The 19,220-nt window shown below is 44.2% G+C and overlaps 1 protein-coding gene across 1 annotated transcript in view; it reads left to right on the top strand.

Annotated features, from left to right (window-relative positions):
- Positions 1 to 19,220, top strand: part of grik5 (glutamate receptor, ionotropic, kainate 5) — a gene marked incomplete at its 3' end in the record, with an annotated part of 126,643 nt that overhangs the window by 40,424 nt on the left and 66,999 nt on the right. Inside the window, 1 exon segment of the mRNA XM_080748588.1 lies at positions 16,998 to 17,176. Coding sequence (XP_080604714.1) covers positions 16,998 to 17,176 — 179 coding nt within the window.

Here is a 19,220-nt window from a genome sequence, read left to right as displayed (position 1 = left end):
TTTCACAATTTTTCAAAAATAGCAGACCTACAAGCTCGCAGCGCGGCACTCAGTGCCGCGCTGTGAGCTTGTATATCTGCTGTTTTTCAATAGTTAAAGCACCCAGGGCCCAGAATTTGGTGCGACACCCCTGGCTGCCCTCTTCTTCTGTAGTGAAGGTTTTGGCCTCGCATCCTAGCTGTTAATCACTGTACGCAACTTTGAAACTCAGGTGACCGTTTGCTCCACATTAAATCCATAATTTGTGGGATTTACTCGGTCAAGGTGGCCGCAGGCAGCCTTGAAAGCGCTGGGGAAGGGATAGCGTACTTGCGTACCTTGAGTCACCAGTACTGTAAGTGGTGGTACGTAATTATAAATAATAAGGGTACTCAGTCGGGCATAAATCAGCAGAACTGAGTACCTGCCCTGGTGGCTTAATTGAAGTACAGTCTGTAACAACATTGTCAAGTTACAGACTTCAGTTTCATGGCAAAAGAGCATCAAATTGCTGATAGTCGAGTCCTCTTAAGGGTGTAATAAAATAAACTGTTTTGATTAATACACTGCTATTTTCCATTTTCAGGATATGGCTACAGTACATAACACGTCGTGCACCCGGCCCACAAATTACTGTACTTGGTGATGGTCAAAGATGCATCAGCACATAAATACAAATTCCCAGTTGAGCTTCATGAGTCATGTCTGTGCTGGTATAATATTTTGGTGTCGCTATTGAAATCATGAGTCATCTTAAAGGGATGCGACATTATCATGATTTTCAGCATTCTATCTATACTGTATATTTGTTGTATCTTAGGTCTAATGTTCCATTGCAAGTCTTAAAAACAGAGCACACCCCCTTCCTATACAAACCCATCGTAACGTCAGACTCCATTTTAACCGTGATAGATTAAGCGAAAAACACCTGTCCTTTGTTCTGGTGACTGATATTGTCCTTCTAATACGCGAGGAGGCCGTTTCTTTTTATTACTCATTTTTTTTATTTGATTTTTCATTTTCCAAAAATAATATTACTATTAATTATATAAATATATATTATATTATATTAAATTATATTATATTAAATTATATATTTTTTCCCCCCGCCAGGCTGAGAGGCTGAAGTATGTGTTGCACGCCGTACGTCCATCCGTGTGTCTGTCCGTCCGTGATCAGCTAATCTGGCAGGAGGAAATGGCACTTGCAATTTTTCAAATCAGTCTCATGGTGGCGCTATATACCAGGCCGATTACTGATTCCACCTATAACTGCACCAATATGTGTAAAACTGTGTATGCATACTCCCTAGTGGCCAAGTAAAAACCTTTGACCTGCATTTGTCACATCTGTCTTCTATAGCGCCATCAGGAGGGGGACTTACGTAAAACATTTTGTGATATTACTCCTTTGTTTATCCAAACGTCTCGCAAATCGGAATACATTATCTCTATAGTCCAGACGGGCCTGTTACATTTTTCATATTCCATCTTGATTGACATCTAAAATTTGCCGGAGTGGCCTAGTTTTGAAAAAAAAAAAAAACATCAAATCATGACCGGTTGCGGTGGAATTTTACACGCACATTCGCATTACGTTCAAGAACAAATGCCATCCTTTTACAGTGCCCTATAATAGTGCCACCAGGAGGCAAATGTTTTACAAAACATGTTTTTCTTTTTTTTTTCTTTTTTTTTACGCACAAACATCACTCAAATCGGTACAAATTATCTCTATATAGGGATCAAGACAGATCCGTCTGATTTTTGGAGCTGTGTGAAACACAGGCTCCCTATACGTGGCTGTGTGGGTCTGTCTGTGTGTATGTAGCCTGAACTTCCTAAACTTCGGCACGCTACTAGTCCCACAGTTTTGCCACCACACACTCGCGCCATATGTCAAATCGACCGGCTTACTCGGGAATCGTGGGCTAGTAACTTGCTAAGAGAAAGGTTCAATAGTTTAATTGATATTAATTTATTAGTGAATTAATTTTCCCCATTTACTTATAATGGGAATCGCAAAAACTCACATTCAATTATTTGTCTCTCGCAAACCATAGGGGCTAGAGTTTCAAGACTTGGAGAGGAGGTTCATAATGATTTCAAGGATTAAATAAAAAATAATTGTGTCATTTGGCTGCATGGTGGCGCCATAACACCCCACTTTACGTTTTGGCCTGTAACTCTTGAACCGTAGGTCGGAAAATTAAAAATCTTTTTTCCCTGGATTCCTTGGGTCATGACGCATCTCCCCATATAGGCCACGCCCATTTGCGCCATGATAGATTTTCCGCCATCTTGAATTTTCTCCAAAACACACTTTTTGCTCCTTTTCCTACATATTTTCTTCAAATGTCACAAAAATCGGTAAACATGATCCACACACACACACACACACACACACACACACACACACACACACACACACAAAACACACACACACACACACACACACACACACACACACACACACACACACACACACACACACAGCTCCACTTCACACGGGTGTGATTTTCATATTCCATCCTGATTGGCGATTTCTGAACATTGCTGGCCCAGCACAGGACCCCACCTCTGTGCTCCCGAGGACCCCCAGCTTCATATGCATATTAGGCTACGGTTGATTTTGTCGACTAAAACTATGGCGAAAAATGTTCCAGCTTGTAGATCTGCTATTTTAGAAATCTGTGCAAGTCTTTGAATATGTTTGACCCAATTCTATAAATGTCTTCTAAATCAGTGGTTCTCAAACTTCTTCATGTCAAGGACCCTCAAAATGACATGTGTTTGGCCACAGACCCCCATCTCAAAATGCTGTTGTTCCAGGGACCCCCCAGAAGCAAATATTTGAGTTACAATTTACAGTTTAAGCATTTAGCAGACACCAGAGTGTCTCCAGAGTGACTTACAATAGCAAGGTAATTGTCATTACAAATATTCGCTCTACAAGCTCACAGTGTGGCGCTGTGAGCTTGTAGACAGTAGGCTGAAGCAGGTGCCATGGTTTGATATCCTGAAGGAACTCGAGTCAACTTAGCATTATGCATGATGTGGTTTCTCTGACGTCAGGCCCAACATCCTATAATAACCTACAACTAGAAAGATGCAATTGGAAATTGCGAGTGTGGTTGCTGACGGTTGCTGACTATATTCTACAGTAAGCTAACTGTCATGTGAAGCTCGACCAATTGATTCCCTATCCCTGCCATTTCCAATGGCAACAGAAAAGTTACCCTAGTAATCAATAAAGTTTCCAGAAAGTTACCCTAGTAATAGATAAAGTTACCCCAGGACCATAATGTGTTGGTTGCCCTGTTGGGCAGGGCAACCACACTAACTAGAAATACTGGCCGAGTTTCCAGAAGCGATTTTAGCCCATCGTAGCTCACGCATGGTCGTATAGACCAAGCCCTGACCGTCATGTTCCCGTGTTTATATGGGTTCGGGCAGAGCGACTTATTTAGCCCCTACAACTACACCAACATTCAGATTTCACAAAGTGCTTGATAAAGTCTCACACCTGTCTAAATACGGTAAGGCATTCTATAATTACCTGTATCCTCTGTGTTCTTTGATAAGAAGCCTTTTTATCCGATCGCGTTCTGTTTTCCCATGTATGTGATCGGCAGAGCATGTGAGCGGAGTGGAGCGGGAACGAAAGCCGTTCCGCACTCCAGAGGGCTCTTGTCCCGCTCGCTCGTCACTCTGGTCGGCCGCCGGGCCGCTCCGCTCCACGCCGCTCCGCCGCTCCGCCGCTCACCTTGATTTGCGCATTTGTCGCTCCGCGCTCGCTCCACGCTCCGCTCAGCAGCCAAAATAAAAAAAGTATTTTGCTACCATGTCCGAAACACTTACTCCTTTGCTTTGTCACAAGTGTTCCCAATACAAATGCCTGCTGTTGAGCCTTTGATGTAGAGCTGCCTTCAATGTTACATCTAAAGCATTGTATTTTTGGAGCTGTGTGGAACACAAGCTCCCTATACGTGGCCGTGTGTGTGGCCGTCCGTCCGTCCGTGTCTGTATGTAGCCTAAAGTTTGGCACGCTACTCCTCCCACAGTTTTTGCAGCACACACTCGCGCCATATGTCAAATCGACCGGCTTACTCGGGAATCGTGTGCTAGTAACTTGCTAAGAGAAAGGTTCTATAGTTTAATTGATATTAATTTATTAGTGAATTAATTTTCCCCATTGACTTATAATGGGAATCGCAAAAACTCACATTCAATTATTTTTCTCTCGCAAACCATAGGGGCTACAGTTTCAAGACTTGGAGAGGAGGTTCATAATGATTTTAAGAATGAATCGAAAAATAATTACATCACTCGGCCTCATGGTGGCGCTATAACGGCCCACTTTACGTTTTGCCCCGTAACTCTTGAACCGTAGATCGGAAAATTAAAATTATTTTTTCCCTGGATTCCTTGGGTTAGGGTAGGCCACGCCCATTTGCGCCAGGATAGATTTTCCGCCATCTTGAATTTTCTCCAAAACACAGTTTTTGCTCCTTTTCCTACATATTTTCTTCAAATGTCACAAAAATCGGTACACATGATCTATGAGGTGGGTAAACCACCGCTCAGTGTCTGTCTGTCTGTATGTAGCCTCTGGTGTAGCCTGAGTACCCTGGGTGACCAGAGAGGTGCTGTTGAGTCTAGCCTGCCCTGAGCATCAACTGCAATACACACACACACACACACACACACACACACACACACACACACACACACACACACACACACACACACACACACACACACACACACAGCTCCACTTCGAACAGAGGTTCGATTTTTTTTTAATAAGACAGGCAATATTAAATCCAGTTGGTTATTGATTAATCACCACATTCGAGAAGGAGGCGACTTGTGGCGTGTGTTTTTCATCTTGCATTTCAAATCGTATCCTTTGACTGGCTGGTGATAGGCCTACATAACTTAACTGACACAAGGTAAAAGCCTCTCTCCAAAGCCGCTCAGACCCATTTGAAAAGTCGCTCGCTCACGCTCACGTCAAAAACGGCCCGCTCCGCTCCCCACTCCGCTCCGCTCCGCTCATATGCTCTGGATTCCTTGGGTCATGACGCATCTCCCCATATAGGCCACGCCCATTTGCGCCATGATAGATTTTCCGCCATCTTGAATTTTCTCCAAAACACACTTTTTGCTCCTTTTCCTACATATTTTCTTCAAATGTCACAAAAATCGGTAAACATGATCCACACACACACACACACACACACACACACACACACACACACACACAAAACACACACACACACACACACACACACACACACACACACACACACACACACACACACAGCTCCACTTCACACGGGTGTGATTTTCATATTCCATCCTGATTGGCGATTTCTGAACATTGCTGGCCCAGCACAGGACCCCACCTCTGTGCTCCCGAGGACCCCCAGCTTCATATGCATATTAGGCTACGGTTGATTTTGTCGACTAAAACTATGGCGAAAAATGTTCCAGCTTGTAGATCTGCTATTTTAGAAATCTGTGCAAGTCTTTGAATATGTTTGACCCAATTCTATAAATGTCTTCTAAATCAGTGGTTCTCAAACTTCTTCATGTCAAGGACCCTCAAAATGACATGTGTTTGGCCACAGACCCCCATCTCAAAATGCTGTTGTTCCAGGGACCCCCCAGAAGCAAATATTTGAGTTACAATTTACAGTTTAAGCATTTAGCAGACACCAGAGTGTCTCCAGAGTGACTTACAATAGCAAGGTAATTGTCATTACAAATATTCGCTCTACAAGCTCACAGTGTGGCGCTGTGAGCTTGTAGACAGTAGGCTGAAGCAGGTGCCATGGTTTGATATCCTGAAGGAACTCGAGTCAACTTAGCATTATGCATGATGTGGTTTCTCTGACGTCAGGCCCAACATCCTATAATAACCTACAACTAGAAAGATGCAATTGGAAATTGCGAGTGTGGTTGCTGACGGTTGCTGACTATATTCTACAGTAAGCTAACTGTCATGTGAAGCTCGACCAATTGATTCCCTATCCCTGCCATTTCCAATGGCAACAGAAAAGTTACCCTAGTAATCAATAAAGTTTCCAGAAAGTTACCCTAGTAATAGATAAAGTTACCCCAGGACCATAATGTGTTGGTTGCCCTGTTGGGCAGGGCAACCACACTAACTAGAAATACTGGCCGAGTTTCCAGAAGCGATTTTAGCCCATCGTAGCTCACGCATGGTCGTATAGACCAAGCCCTGACCGTCATGTTCCCGTGTTTATATGGGTTCGGGCAGAGCGACTTATTTAGCCCCTACAACTACACCAACATTCAGATTTCACAAAGTGCTTGATAAAGTCTCACACCTGTCTAAATACGGTAAGGCATTCTATAATTACCTGTATCCTCTGTGTTCTTTGATAAGAAGCCTTTTTATCCGATCGCGTTCTGTTTTCCCATGTATGTGATCGGCAGAGCATGTGAGCGGAGTGGAGCGGGAACGAAAGCCGTTCCGCACTCCAGAGGGCTCTTGTCCCGCTCGCTCGTCACTCTGGTCGGCCGCCGGGCCGCTCCGCTCCACGCCGCTCCGCCGCTCACCTTGATTTGCGCATTTGTCGCTCCGCGCTCGCTCCACGCTCCGCTCAGCAGCCAAAATAAAAAAAGTATTTTGCTACCATGTCCGAAACACTTACTCCTTTGCTTTGTCACAAGTGTTCCCAATACAAATGCCTGCTGTTGAGCCTTTGATGTAGAGCTGCCTTCAATGTTACATCTAAAGCATTGTATTTTTGGAGCTGTGTGGAACACAAGCTCCCTATACGTGGCCGTGTGTGTGGCCGTCCGTCCGTCCGTGTCTGTATGTAGCCTAAAGTTTGGCACGCTACTCCTCCCACAGTTTTTGCAGCACACACTCGCGCCATATGTCAAATCGACCGGCTTACTCGGGAATCGTGTGCTAGTAACTTGCTAAGAGAAAGGTTCTATAGTTTAATTGATATTAATTTATTAGTGAATTAATTTTCCCCATTGACTTATAATGGGAATCGCAAAAACTCACATTCAATTATTTTTCTCTCGCAAACCATAGGGGCTACAGTTTCAAGACTTGGAGAGGAGGTTCATAATGATTTTAAGAATGAATCGAAAAATAATTACATCACTCGGCCTCATGGTGGCGCTATAACGGCCCACTTTACGTTTTGCCCCGTAACTCTTGAACCGTAGATCGGAAAATTAAAATTATTTTTTCCCTGGATTCCTTGGGTTAGGGTAGGCCACGCCCATTTGCGCCAGGATAGATTTTCCGCCATCTTGAATTTTCTCCAAAACACAGTTTTTGCTCCTTTTCCTACATATTTTCTTCAAATGTCACAAAAATCGGTACACATGATCTATGAGGTGGGTAAACCACCGCTCAGTGTCTGTCTGTCTGTATGTAGCCTCTGGTGTAGCCTGAGTACCCTGGGTGACCAGAGAGGTGCTGTTGAGTCTAGCCTGCCCTGAGCATCAACTGCAATACACACACACACACACACACACACACACACACACACACACACACACACACACACACACACACACACACACACACACACACACACACACACACACACAGCTCCACTTCGAACAGAGGTTCGATTTTTTTTTAATAAGACAGGCAATATTAAATCCAGTTGGTTATTGATTAATCACCACATTCGAGAAGGAGGCGACTTGTGGCGTGTGTTTTTCATCTTGCATTTCAAATCGTATCCTTTGACTGGCTGGTGATAGGCCTACATAACTTAACTGACACAAGGTAAAAGCCTCTCTCCAAAGCCGCTCAGACCCATTTGAAAAGTCGCTCGCTCACGCTCACGTCAAAAACGGCCCGCTCCGCTCCCCACTCCGCTCCGCTCCGCTCATATGCTCTGGTGATCGGATAAAAAGGCCTCTTATTAAAGAACACAGAGGATACGGGTAATTGTGGGCTTGCCTGAAAGGCGAGAAAACTATGTTATCCTCATTATTTATATGTAAAAAGTTCCGCCGCAGACAGTTCAAAGGCGAAAACACTATGGTTTCGTCATTATTTCCACCGCATATCGTGTTCCGTTAGCCAATGAGGCGCAATTGGTGGAAAAGGATCTGGGAGTGGTGTTAGCTGGAGTATTGGTTGAGCTTCACATGACAGTTAGCATGCTGCAGAGTATAGTCACGAGCGAGCCCACACTGTTTCGTAGGAACAGTATTTCTAGTTATTATTGTTATCTGCAACGCACTCTGCGGTTGTTTTCTTTGAATCTGCCTCTGGGGGCACTGCCCAATATAATGTGGATGACAGGATGTTGGCTCAATTGGTCCGCCCTCAGCCCTCCACTTACGGGCCACGTATTTTTAGTTTTTTTGTCTATACATGTTTCTCTTGCTGTTGGTTAGTCATGGCTGCCACTTCCCATCTGATGTCATGTGGGAGTTCTGACTTCCCCAGGTTGTGCTGAATAACTGCTAGCTTGCACAACGTCTTGAGACTAGGACTCAAGTCTAAGATGTACAGGTCATAATCATAGAGAATGATACGATCTCCCACCATGCAACAGCACATCCAAGACGTCATTCTCCTTGAGGACGGGCCTGTTCCCTTGGGCTCAAACTTTTTCCAGCAGAAGGTTTCTGGACTGAATCTCCACAGATCATTCAAGATATAGCCAAGGCGGTAGCCACCAAATATGTACAGCTCTCCATTGTGGGCAAAGGATGAATGATCCCAGCGTTGTTCTGGAAGAAGATGGGCAGAGGGGGTGCTCAGCCAGTAGTTGGTCTCTGTGTCAAACACTCTGATGATGTTGTACTCATGTTGGCTGTTGAACTTACAGCCCCCAAATACAAACATCTTTTTCCCGATTATGGTGGCAGAGTGATATGATGAAACAGGTGGTGGTGTGCCTCTGGTGTTAAGTAAAGACCAGGCCATTGTGATGGTGTCCAGCTTGTAGATGTCATTGTATTGCGTCTGGTGGTTGTCTCCTCCATGGACATACATAACCTTCCCAAGGACACAGGCCGAGTGGTCGCACCTCCCCGCTGGAACTGTACCAGAAACCCTGGGTTTGAACCATGTGTGGGTGTCGATCCTAAATGCATAAAGCACGTTGCAGATCTTCACTGGGGAATCATAATCTCCTCCCCAGATGTAGATGATCTCTTCTATCAACACAGCTGTGTGGTTATTGCGCCTGCAGGGAACCTCAAGGTGATGTTCTCCTGTTCCAGTTGTCACTGAGGCCACCTTGGTCCAGCGTAAGGACGTTGTGTTGAAGATGTTCACATCAATCATATTCCTATCATTCATGCTTCCGTCCGCTCCAAAGGAGTACAGCTTGTTGTCCACGACAACGGCAGCATGACGCCTGGCTCTATATGGTGCTTTGTTGAGATGAGCGGTCCAGTGAAACATTTCACACTCCTGCAGCACTGAATGAAAGTGGATCAACTCAGTCTTGTTCTGTAAAAGAATGCAGTTCTAACGTGCGTGCGATCACTTATATGGGAACAGAACACAAAACATACATCATGGAACGTTTAGCGAATCAATGAAGCCAACATCAGGGATCTCAATTGTGGATATTTGTTCATTGTGGGCTGAAATGAAATCTTTTGTAGTAGATTCTCCCAAATATTTTTGAACCGCTTCCAAGGTATAACTTTGTCTGTCCCGTGCATGTCCCGTGCATGTCCAGTCCAGAATGAAGAATTAAGGATTGGTCAAGCTTCACATGACAATTTGGCTGTCCAGACAAAATCATTCATTCATTCAGAACACATAGAATCTAACTAGACCAGGTCAACCTGGTTGTGCCAGACCCCGGTTCTGCCAACCCTCTAGGCTGTCTGTCCCTCCCTCATGTCATTGTGATGACATGAAGGCTTTGTCTGTCGGTCTATCCCTCCCTCATGTCATCATCATGTCATCATCATGACCATCTATGGAGAAAAACCGGACAGACCGACATTTGCTTATGTAGGCCTACCCATTTCATGGGTCTGGCAAAAATATAGAACTAAAGCACATAGAAAGTATAGATCTAGAACACATAATGTATAGATCTAGAACACAGATTTCATAGCTCTAGAACACATAGAATAAAGATTCACCGCTTCACTTCGAACCGAGGTTAGATTTTTATTATGCTGGAAAGCGTCTTCAGCCTCACAAAAACCCTATCCGATCACCTACAGTCCTCAGATTTGGAGCTGGATACTGCCAATGATCTGTCCTGTACAGTTATCCATACTCTAAGTGAGAGAATCTCGTTTGTCGTAAACCGCTGTGCCCTCACCCTCTTTACCCATTCAAACACATTCTTCCCATAATAATCACTCCCTGCTCTGAATCAAACTGTGCTGAGCCCCCGACAGTCCACTCCACATCGGGAGGAAATGGGGAAAATAAAAAAAGTAGGACACCCAGCATCTACGTACACTTTATCACTGGAGGGTAAAAAAAAAGGGGGGGGGGGGTAGATATGTCTTAAGCCCTTTTCAACTGAGCATTAAGAAAACCACACCAAACAAAGCCTCATTGTGAATAATTGATTCAAGTGATAGATGTGTTTTCAGTATCCGCTCGGCTGTTAGCCGCTTGTTTTTCAGCTGTTTCCCCCCCCCCCCCCTGGAGAAATACGCTGTTCTGTACTTCCTTGCGGGCTCGTCGCTGGAGGAGCTTTGAAAGGACATCAAACGTCCCTTTCACAGTCTTGATCATCAGCTAAACCATACATACAGTATATAGAGTATGCTGTATGTATGAGCCTCTAGCAGGCGCCCTCTCCTCAGAGGAATTACAGCGCTGTTTCTCAACCTCTGGTCCGGGTTCCACCCATGGACACTTACAGTAGGTTGCCGTGCACGCAACGCTGTTTTCTAGAGAATAGGGCAAAATAAAATGTCAGATATGCTGTCTATTTGCTGACATCACCACTGGCATCACCAGGAATGCTGGTCCCTCATTGGCTGTTAATGATGACGTTGCCAGAAATGCTGGTCGCTGATTGGGCTACTGGCTTAAACACACACAGACACCTACATACACAGTCGAATGCAGTACTTGCACGCTCTGCTGGCGAAGTAGAAATGTTACAGGACTTTGCCGTTTTTAGGCATATAGCAGACGCTCCAGAGTGACTTACAGTGAGCAAGGTAAATATATAGCATTATATACAGTTACTATAAAAACCTCCACCGGCTGTCCGTCAGTCAGTCAGTCCCTCCGTCTGTCTGTCCCTCACGTCACGTCACACTTTTGGCCCTACTCTTATCTCCGCCACCATTGCCCCTATCCATGCCAAACTTTGCACACACACTCCTTGGCTGGAAAACCACAACCTCCTCCCCTAATTTCTCAAATACCCCTGTTCTAGCGCCACCATGAGGCTGCTTTTTGCTGACAACATTAATGGACACTGCTCCTACAGATCTTGCCTAAAAATCACACAAAGTGCTACACACTATCTCGCTTCAACTCATCTCAGCGACATGCATCTGTACCATTTCCCATATTCCCTCCTGATAGGCAACGATTGCCTTCTAAAGTTTGCTGGGTTGCTCCCTTTTCAAAAACATTCCCACACATCATGAACACCATATGCCTTTTCTTTGCAATTAGCCACACACATTTCCTCAACACATAGGCATACATGCCACTTAAAATCTTCACATCTACCTGCACATGGGCCTCTTCTAGCGCCACCATGTGGGCCCTCCCTACCACTACCTTACAGGTCCATTTGGTTGCATAGTCTCTCAGAGTTAAATGAACACTGAGGATTATAACAGCGTAGAGTCCTCGCCCCGGAGATTAAACAAATGCTGTGGAACGGGCTTCCATTGGGCTCGTTCAATAGACTTAATTGCTGGGAAGTAACCTCAGTTCATTAACGCTATCTGACATGCTCACTCTGCCTTCTCTCTGCGTGTCTTTTGTGCTGCACTATGGAAGCACTGTTGAGGGTGTACAGTACAGTACAGTACAGTGAGGTTGTATGTTCTGTTCATTATTGATGGTGTTTCTTTTGCGTGTGATGTCTTTTCACTCTACTATCTACATCAGGGGTTCCCAAACTTCTTTGTCTCAGGGCACCCCATAAATATTTTTTTTAATCCAAGGCACTCCTACATTTTAATTTTCACTCCCAGCACCTTATATTTATAGCATATCATCGTTGTCGGGTGGAAACCTTGTATGTCCAAAACCGTTTGTTTTGTATTTATCATCTATAAAATGTACTAAACTAGTGAAAACAGCAGATCTACAAGCACACAACGCCTTGTGTGCTTGTAGATCGGCTGTTTTCACTAGTTTTGTGTGACAGTCTTGTATGATGAAGCAGGGCTTTGCTTTACCAAAATACGTACAATTTGAAACTTGGAGATACGAGGTTTCTGACCGACAGTGAGGATATTTTAGTGATTATGTTACCAGGAAAACATTAGATAATAGCCATTTTGGTTAGAACTTACTGAAAATACGTTTGTACTTCAAGTTTAAAATGATAATAAATATATTTGAAGTGTCCAAATAAATTCCAAATAAAAACTTTGAAAACCCCTGATCTACAGTACTTTCTCTTGCCCTGTAACTGAATCTAAACTGCTGTGCTGCCTCTGGCGACTTGAGTTTCCCCCCACAGGATGAACAAAGGTCCTTGGCCATAATACAGTATCAAATAGGGGGGTTCTTGAACTTGAAGAGGTTGAGAAGGACTGAGCTATCAGCTACTGGAATCCCAGTCTGCAGACCCTTAAAAGCTCATCCGCACTGCCAGCGAGCAAGCGTTCCGACGGCGATGTCGCGCGAAAAACTGTCCTCATTTGTAGTGTTGGCCATTGCGTTGCGACTTAGCCTGAACCAATCGAATAAATACATAATAAAAAGTGTTTGGGGGGCGGGACATGGCCATTTAACTCTATGGACATTGCGAATATGGGAGGGGTGGACGACGTCGCGGCACAACGCTGTGTTGCTCGCGGTAGGTCAGGACGTTCTCATTGAAACAAATGTATTTTAATGAGATTTCATCACTCGCGTCGGGTCGCATCGCTTGAGTCGCATGCAGTGCGGATGAGCTGTAAGGGTCCGTTTGGACCGCTGGTGGTCCCCAGACCAGACGCTGAGAGCCAATTTGCACGCTCTTTTCGGTTAAATGAACACTGAGGATTCTACAGTGTAGCTTTCAGTCCCAAAGCTTAAATGGTTCCATTTGGACATTTCTCAGAGTTACACATACAGACCTGTAAGGGTCCATTTAGACCCCTGTTGGGGTCCCAGACCAGACGTTAGGAAACTATGGTGCAGTTATTATTACTGATGTTGAGATTTGTGTTTTGTGTGTGTGTGTGTGTGTGTGTGTGTGTGTGTGTGTGTGTGTGTGTGTGTGTGTGTGTGTGTGTGTGTGTGTGTGTGTGTGTGTGTGTGTGTGTGTGTGTGTGTGTGTGTGTGTGTGTGTGTGTTCTGTGTGTATTATTTTTGGCTTGAAGGTGATCTCCACAAGGTTATCACACTCACAGACTCTGACCCACTTGGCTTGCACTATCTATCGCCATGGAGCCCGGTTACCATGGCTACAGCATAGGTACTAGCTGCCACTCAACAGGCTTGTTCCACACGCTGATTCGCTGAATGCTTGTGTGGGCTTGATGTGTACTGTAGTGGTGGTGGAAGTAGCTACTGTAAGTACATTTACTCAAGCACCAGTAAGTACAATTTTGACATACAATACTTTTACTTGACTGCTATTCCGCAATCTCAGAGTCTGGAACTACACCTCCCCGAAAGCCGAGAAAGGAAGCTCTCATCTGTCATTTCTTTTTCCTTTCCGATGCCGAAGATAAATTTAAAAAAAATATCTTTCAAACTTATTTTTGAATTCACATTTCTGCCAAGCAGCAAGCTATACGTAATTTCTGTCGGGTGTCCAAAACCAAAGTAGCGTGTGCAGGTTATGACCGATATAATAACTCACTGTTGACAACGTACTTTAACTACAAAGGTTGTTTATTGCAGCTCCTCTCACAGACACATGTTGCCCCGTTGTGTACGTGCAACCAACTAATGCTTCCGGTGCGTGCACCGCCCAATACAGTCCCCGTCTCGATCCACAAGCTTGAAATGCGTCGCTTCGCGTGCTACTTTTGATGCTTTTGTGTGACACTGTATTATGATCAAGTAGGGCGTTCATGAGTGCGTGCGTGCGTTTCTCACTTTTCTAAAGAATTTTGCCTACAATGGCATGCCCAGAGAATAGGGATCAATACAAAAGCTTACTGTAAATGATTGATCATCTTTAATATATATATATATATATATATATATATATATATATATATATATATATGTTTATTTTACTAAATCACTTAGTTCGATTACCTGTTACTATGTTACTATTTTGTTTGTTTTAATTTCCACATGACTGAGATGAGTTCAGGGTTAAAGGGGTTAGACGTGGGTGGGCAGGTGCGTGCAGGCATTCACTTGGAAGTGTCAGAGTGTGTGTGTGTGTGTGTGTGCGTGCACACGTTCACATGGATGTGTCAGTGTGTGTGTGTGTGTGCGCAGTGAGTGGGAGTGTTTGTTTCCTGTGATCTCCTCTGCCTTTGCAGAGGTTGAAACCATCAGCCAATGTTTACCACCAGTCTGCTTTGATACACTGAAAGCTGCAATCCCGAACTTATCTTAAACCATTTGAACATTAGTCAATGCTGTTAATTGACATAAGTCGTAATGTTCGTAATGTAGTCTTATTAGTACATTTTGGATTAGTAAGTTTGACACAGAGAGAGAGAGAGAGAGAGGGAGGGAGAGACAGAGACAGAGAGAGAGAGAGAGAGAGAGAAAGCTTTTGTGTGTTTACGTGTCTGAGAAAAGGGAGCGAGAGAAAGCTTCCATAAGAGCCAGACAGAGGATGGGAGGAAAGCCAAAAATGAACGCAAGAGTGAGAGAGTGGAAGTGTAGAAGGAGAGGAGCGTGTGCACGAGTTAGAGAGAGAGAGGGGGGGGGGGGGGGGGAGAGAGAGAGCAGGAGAGTACTGAAACAGCTGTAAAGTACATTGATTTTTTGAAAAACTAATTAAAGTTTTGGCCTGGTTCAGTGATTAGCCCACTGCACTGCATGCTTGCAGAGAGACCCTCTACCGCTGTAGGGTCTCACTCTGCTCCTCCTCCCTCTCATCCCCCAGATGCTTGCCCCGCCACTTATTTACATAGCTACGGGCCTACGGGGTTTGCTATAGAATTACAATTAGGATGCGTGGGGACTCTTTCATTTCTTTTGGGAACAACCAAAGGCACGGACTGTGTGCCTCCATGCTTCAGGAACTTAAAATCGGTCTCCACCGGCGTTGGCCAAGGCACACTCCAGCAGGTGGATGAGGGTTTCAGGTGTAGTGGATGAATTGTCTCTAGTACAGGGGTCTTCAACGTTTTCAGGCCAAGGACCCCTTAGTTGAGAGATGAAGCGGGGACCCCCCCCAACCTTTTCATAGATTCCATATAGTTTTATCGTTTGACAGCAAAATCATCAGTGTATTCATGTCAATTTGTGTTTTCAGATATTTAACCACTTGAACCGTCAATACTTAATAAAGTTGACCTTTCACTATGTACTTAGGCTGCTCTTTCCCCCCTGTAGACCAAACCTCTTTGCCAAAAATAGCTGATCTACAAGCTGCGAGGCATTGTGAGCTTGTAGATCGGCTATTTTTGGCTAAAGTTCTTAGAATAAGGACACTAGGGTTCACACACACAGGTTTAATATAAAAAATGAGAAGAAAAGCTTCAATCAGATAAAGATTTGGAGGACCCCCTGTAGTAACTCTGAGGACCCCCTAGGTGTACCGGACCCCCTGTTGAAGACCCCTTCTCTAGTATACAGTAGTTATTTTCTGGTGTAGTGGATGAATTGTCTCTAGTATACAGTGCTGTTTTCAGGTGTAGTGGATGAATTATTTTCGTGGGAACGGTAAAGGTAATGCACGGGTATGTATGAGGGCGCTCACGGTAAACCTGTTATGCAAAGTAGCCAATTGTGTATTGTAAAATGGTAAATGGTAAATCGTGCATTTATATAGCGCCTTTATCCAAGACGCTTTACAGAGATTGTGCATTACATTCACCCATTCACACACACACACATTCATACACCGATGGCAGAGGAAACCATGCAAGGCACCAACCTGCTCACCAGGAGCAACTAGTGGTTCAGAGTCTTGCTCAAGGAGTCTTTGACACTAACTCCAGGGGAGCCCGGCATCAAACTGGGAACCTTTCGGGAGCCCTCCGTGACGGTTTCTCTACCCCTGAGCTAACAGTAAAAACTAGGTTCATGAGGATAACATAGTGTTCTCGCCTTTCAGGCGAGCCCACAAATACTGTGGGAACGCTGTGGTGTCCTGTGTACTGACCAAAACACCCCTGCTAGTATACCATCCTCTGTATGCTTTGCCCTGCGTCTCTGGGCCCTCTATTCTGTCCTTCATGTTCTCAGGGTGTCCCAGGAACCTTGTATGATGCACCGATTTTTGTCATGTGCTTTTTGCTTCCCCATTTCCTTCATATTCACAAATAAATGGTACATTGTGCATTTATATAGCGCCTTTATCCCAAAAAATGACAACGTGCATTACATTCACCCATGTACACACACTGGCGGCAGAGGAAACCATCAACCTCAGGTGTGTCTTGCTCAGGATCTTCTTTACCCCCAACTCCTGAGTCACTGCCCGTCCCTGAGCAAGTGCTGCTTCTCTTTGGGACTACACCAAGCCAAGTTGCTGCTTCTCTTTGGGACTACACCAAGCCAAGTTGCAACTTTGTTGACACGTGTTAAAATGTGCAAACCCATCTTTTCCCCCTCACAGGTGTTACACTTAGTACACATGAGTCCTTCACTTGAGGTGAGGCACGGTGAGGCCGTCATATTTACTGATTACGTGTAATCTTTACACAAATGAATCCTAACTTGAGTTCCGTTCTTCCCCACCTGCTCCGCAGGTCTGCTGCGATTGGAGGAGCTGGTGCGTCGCTTCCTCATCTCCAGAGAGACGCTGTCAATCAGGATGCTGGATGACAACCTGGACCCCACCCCGCTGCTCAAGGAGATCCGGGATGACAAAGTGGCGACCATCATTATCGATGCCAACGCCTCCATCTCCTATCTCATCCTCAAGAAGGTCAGGGGTCAGCCGTCACCCGGGGGGGGGGGGGGGACGTTTAATGGACAGCGGTATTTCTGTGCCGTGGTACTCAACAATGTTCACGTCGAGGATCACCCAAATTGATATGTATTTGGTCGCGGTCCGCCACCAGAAAAGATTTTGTCCCAGGGATGCCCCATAAGAGAAGATTGGAGAAAATCCTGAGAAAATAATTCCAAATCGTTAATTTTTTTTCTTGATTAGACAAATCTGCAAGCACACGACGCGCGGCATCGTGTTCCGTGGTGAGCTTGCAGATGGTCTACTTTCGCCAAAGTTCGACAAATAGCCAAAGTACGAACAGGGTTGACGTGATTAAACTGATTCTAATGCTTTGTTAACTTTACCTGGGGGCCCCGTGGAACCTATTCAAGGACCCGTGAGGGTCCCCGTACCCGACTTTGGGACCCACTGATTCAGCGGGAGACAGTGAAGGAACCTTTTAGCTCGAGACCCAAAAGAGAAATGAGTTGTTTACCTAGGACACAAACTCGTATTTTCAATTTATTTATTCATGAAATACTTTTGAAAAATAATTGAATTTGTTTTTAATTCATGAAAGAGTTTGCATTTTTGGAGATTAAAAAAAATATGTTTTGAAATAATTATAATTAAAAACAAAATCTAGGAGACAAAGGGATTGTTGCTCGTCACCCATAAAAATGTGTTCGCGACCCACAAACGGCTCCCGGCCCACTGTCTGAGAAACAGTCAGTTACTGTATATATGATTGAAGCAATCAGTTACTGCATATATGAAGCAGTCAGTTACTGCAGTGTATATATGGGTACATGGGTGCACAGCCGGAGGACTTAACAGCTTCAACATCAACGGCTTGTTGTTGAGAATAATACTCCACTCACAGCGTGCGGAGAGTGAAGCCATACTTCACTGTAACACAATAATGGGGGATAGCCTTGTTTATGTATTCTTGCCTATGGGCTCAGCCATAACTCATTCCTTGGCTAGAGGTTGTTTCAAGTAAAGTGGGTCGAGTCTACTCCACTTTGTATTTAGTGAATTCACGATGGATGGTTTACACTACAGGGAGTCAGTAAATGGGAGTCACTGGCGGAATTCGATCCCTGTCTTGTTAAAGGAGACTTATTTTACTTGTATTTTTGTTCTCTCGTATACTATATGTTATTACAATGTCAGATGTTCATATTAAGTAGCTGTCGAGCAGAAACCTGCTATCTCCATTTTTTAACTTTTTTGTGTTTTTTTGTAAATTAATACTTGATCATACTACAGCTGGAGTCTTCAACGTTTTCAGGCCAAGGACCCCTTAGCTGAGAGAAAGATGAAGCAGGGACCCCCACCACATATTGTATAAAGTTGTGTTGCATATTAAAAATGTTCATAAATTTCTTAGTCAGTTTACTAGACTTGTTTGAAAGCAATATCATCAGTGTAGGTTGTTGGACTAATGTGTATTTTTGAAGCGGTGAAAACCGCTTCCAATGAATGGCTTTGTGTGTATCACGCCCATATATGGTCATTTCAGTCCAGAACGAACAGGCTTTTTCAAAAACAGAATGTCCGTTTAATTACCATATATGGTGATCTCAGTCCAGAATGAACAGGGTTTTTCAAAAACACAAAGTATGTTACCTTATGTCCATATATGGTCACTCCAGGCCAGAATGAACAGGTTTTTCCTGTCCCACAGAATGTCCGTTTAATTACCATATATGGTGATCTCAGTCCAGAATGAACAGGGTTTTTCAAAAACACAAAGTATGTTACCTTATGTCCATATATGGTCACTCCAGGCCAGAATGAACAGGTTTTTCCTGTCTCGTACGTGTAAAATATCAGTCCAGAATGAATAGGCTTTTTCAAAAAGCAAAATGTGTGTCCCTGTCTATTGCATTGAATTGGTGAAGCTTCACATGACAATTCAACCCTATAGATAATGGCATGGTTTATACTAAATAATTATTAACTTTGCTATAGTCAGCATGTCATACCAGCTCTCCAAATACATTCAGAATAGAGGTTTTATCTGTCCACCGCT

The sequence above is a fragment of the Nannobrachium achirus genome (genome assembly GCF_963921795.1).
Source record: "Nannobrachium achirus genome assembly, chromosome: 2".
NCBI lineage: Eukaryota > Metazoa > Chordata > Actinopteri > Myctophiformes > Myctophidae > Nannobrachium > Nannobrachium achirus.
The sequence above is the reverse complement of the archived record's forward strand: the minus strand, read 5'-3'. Positions and strand labels throughout refer to the sequence as shown.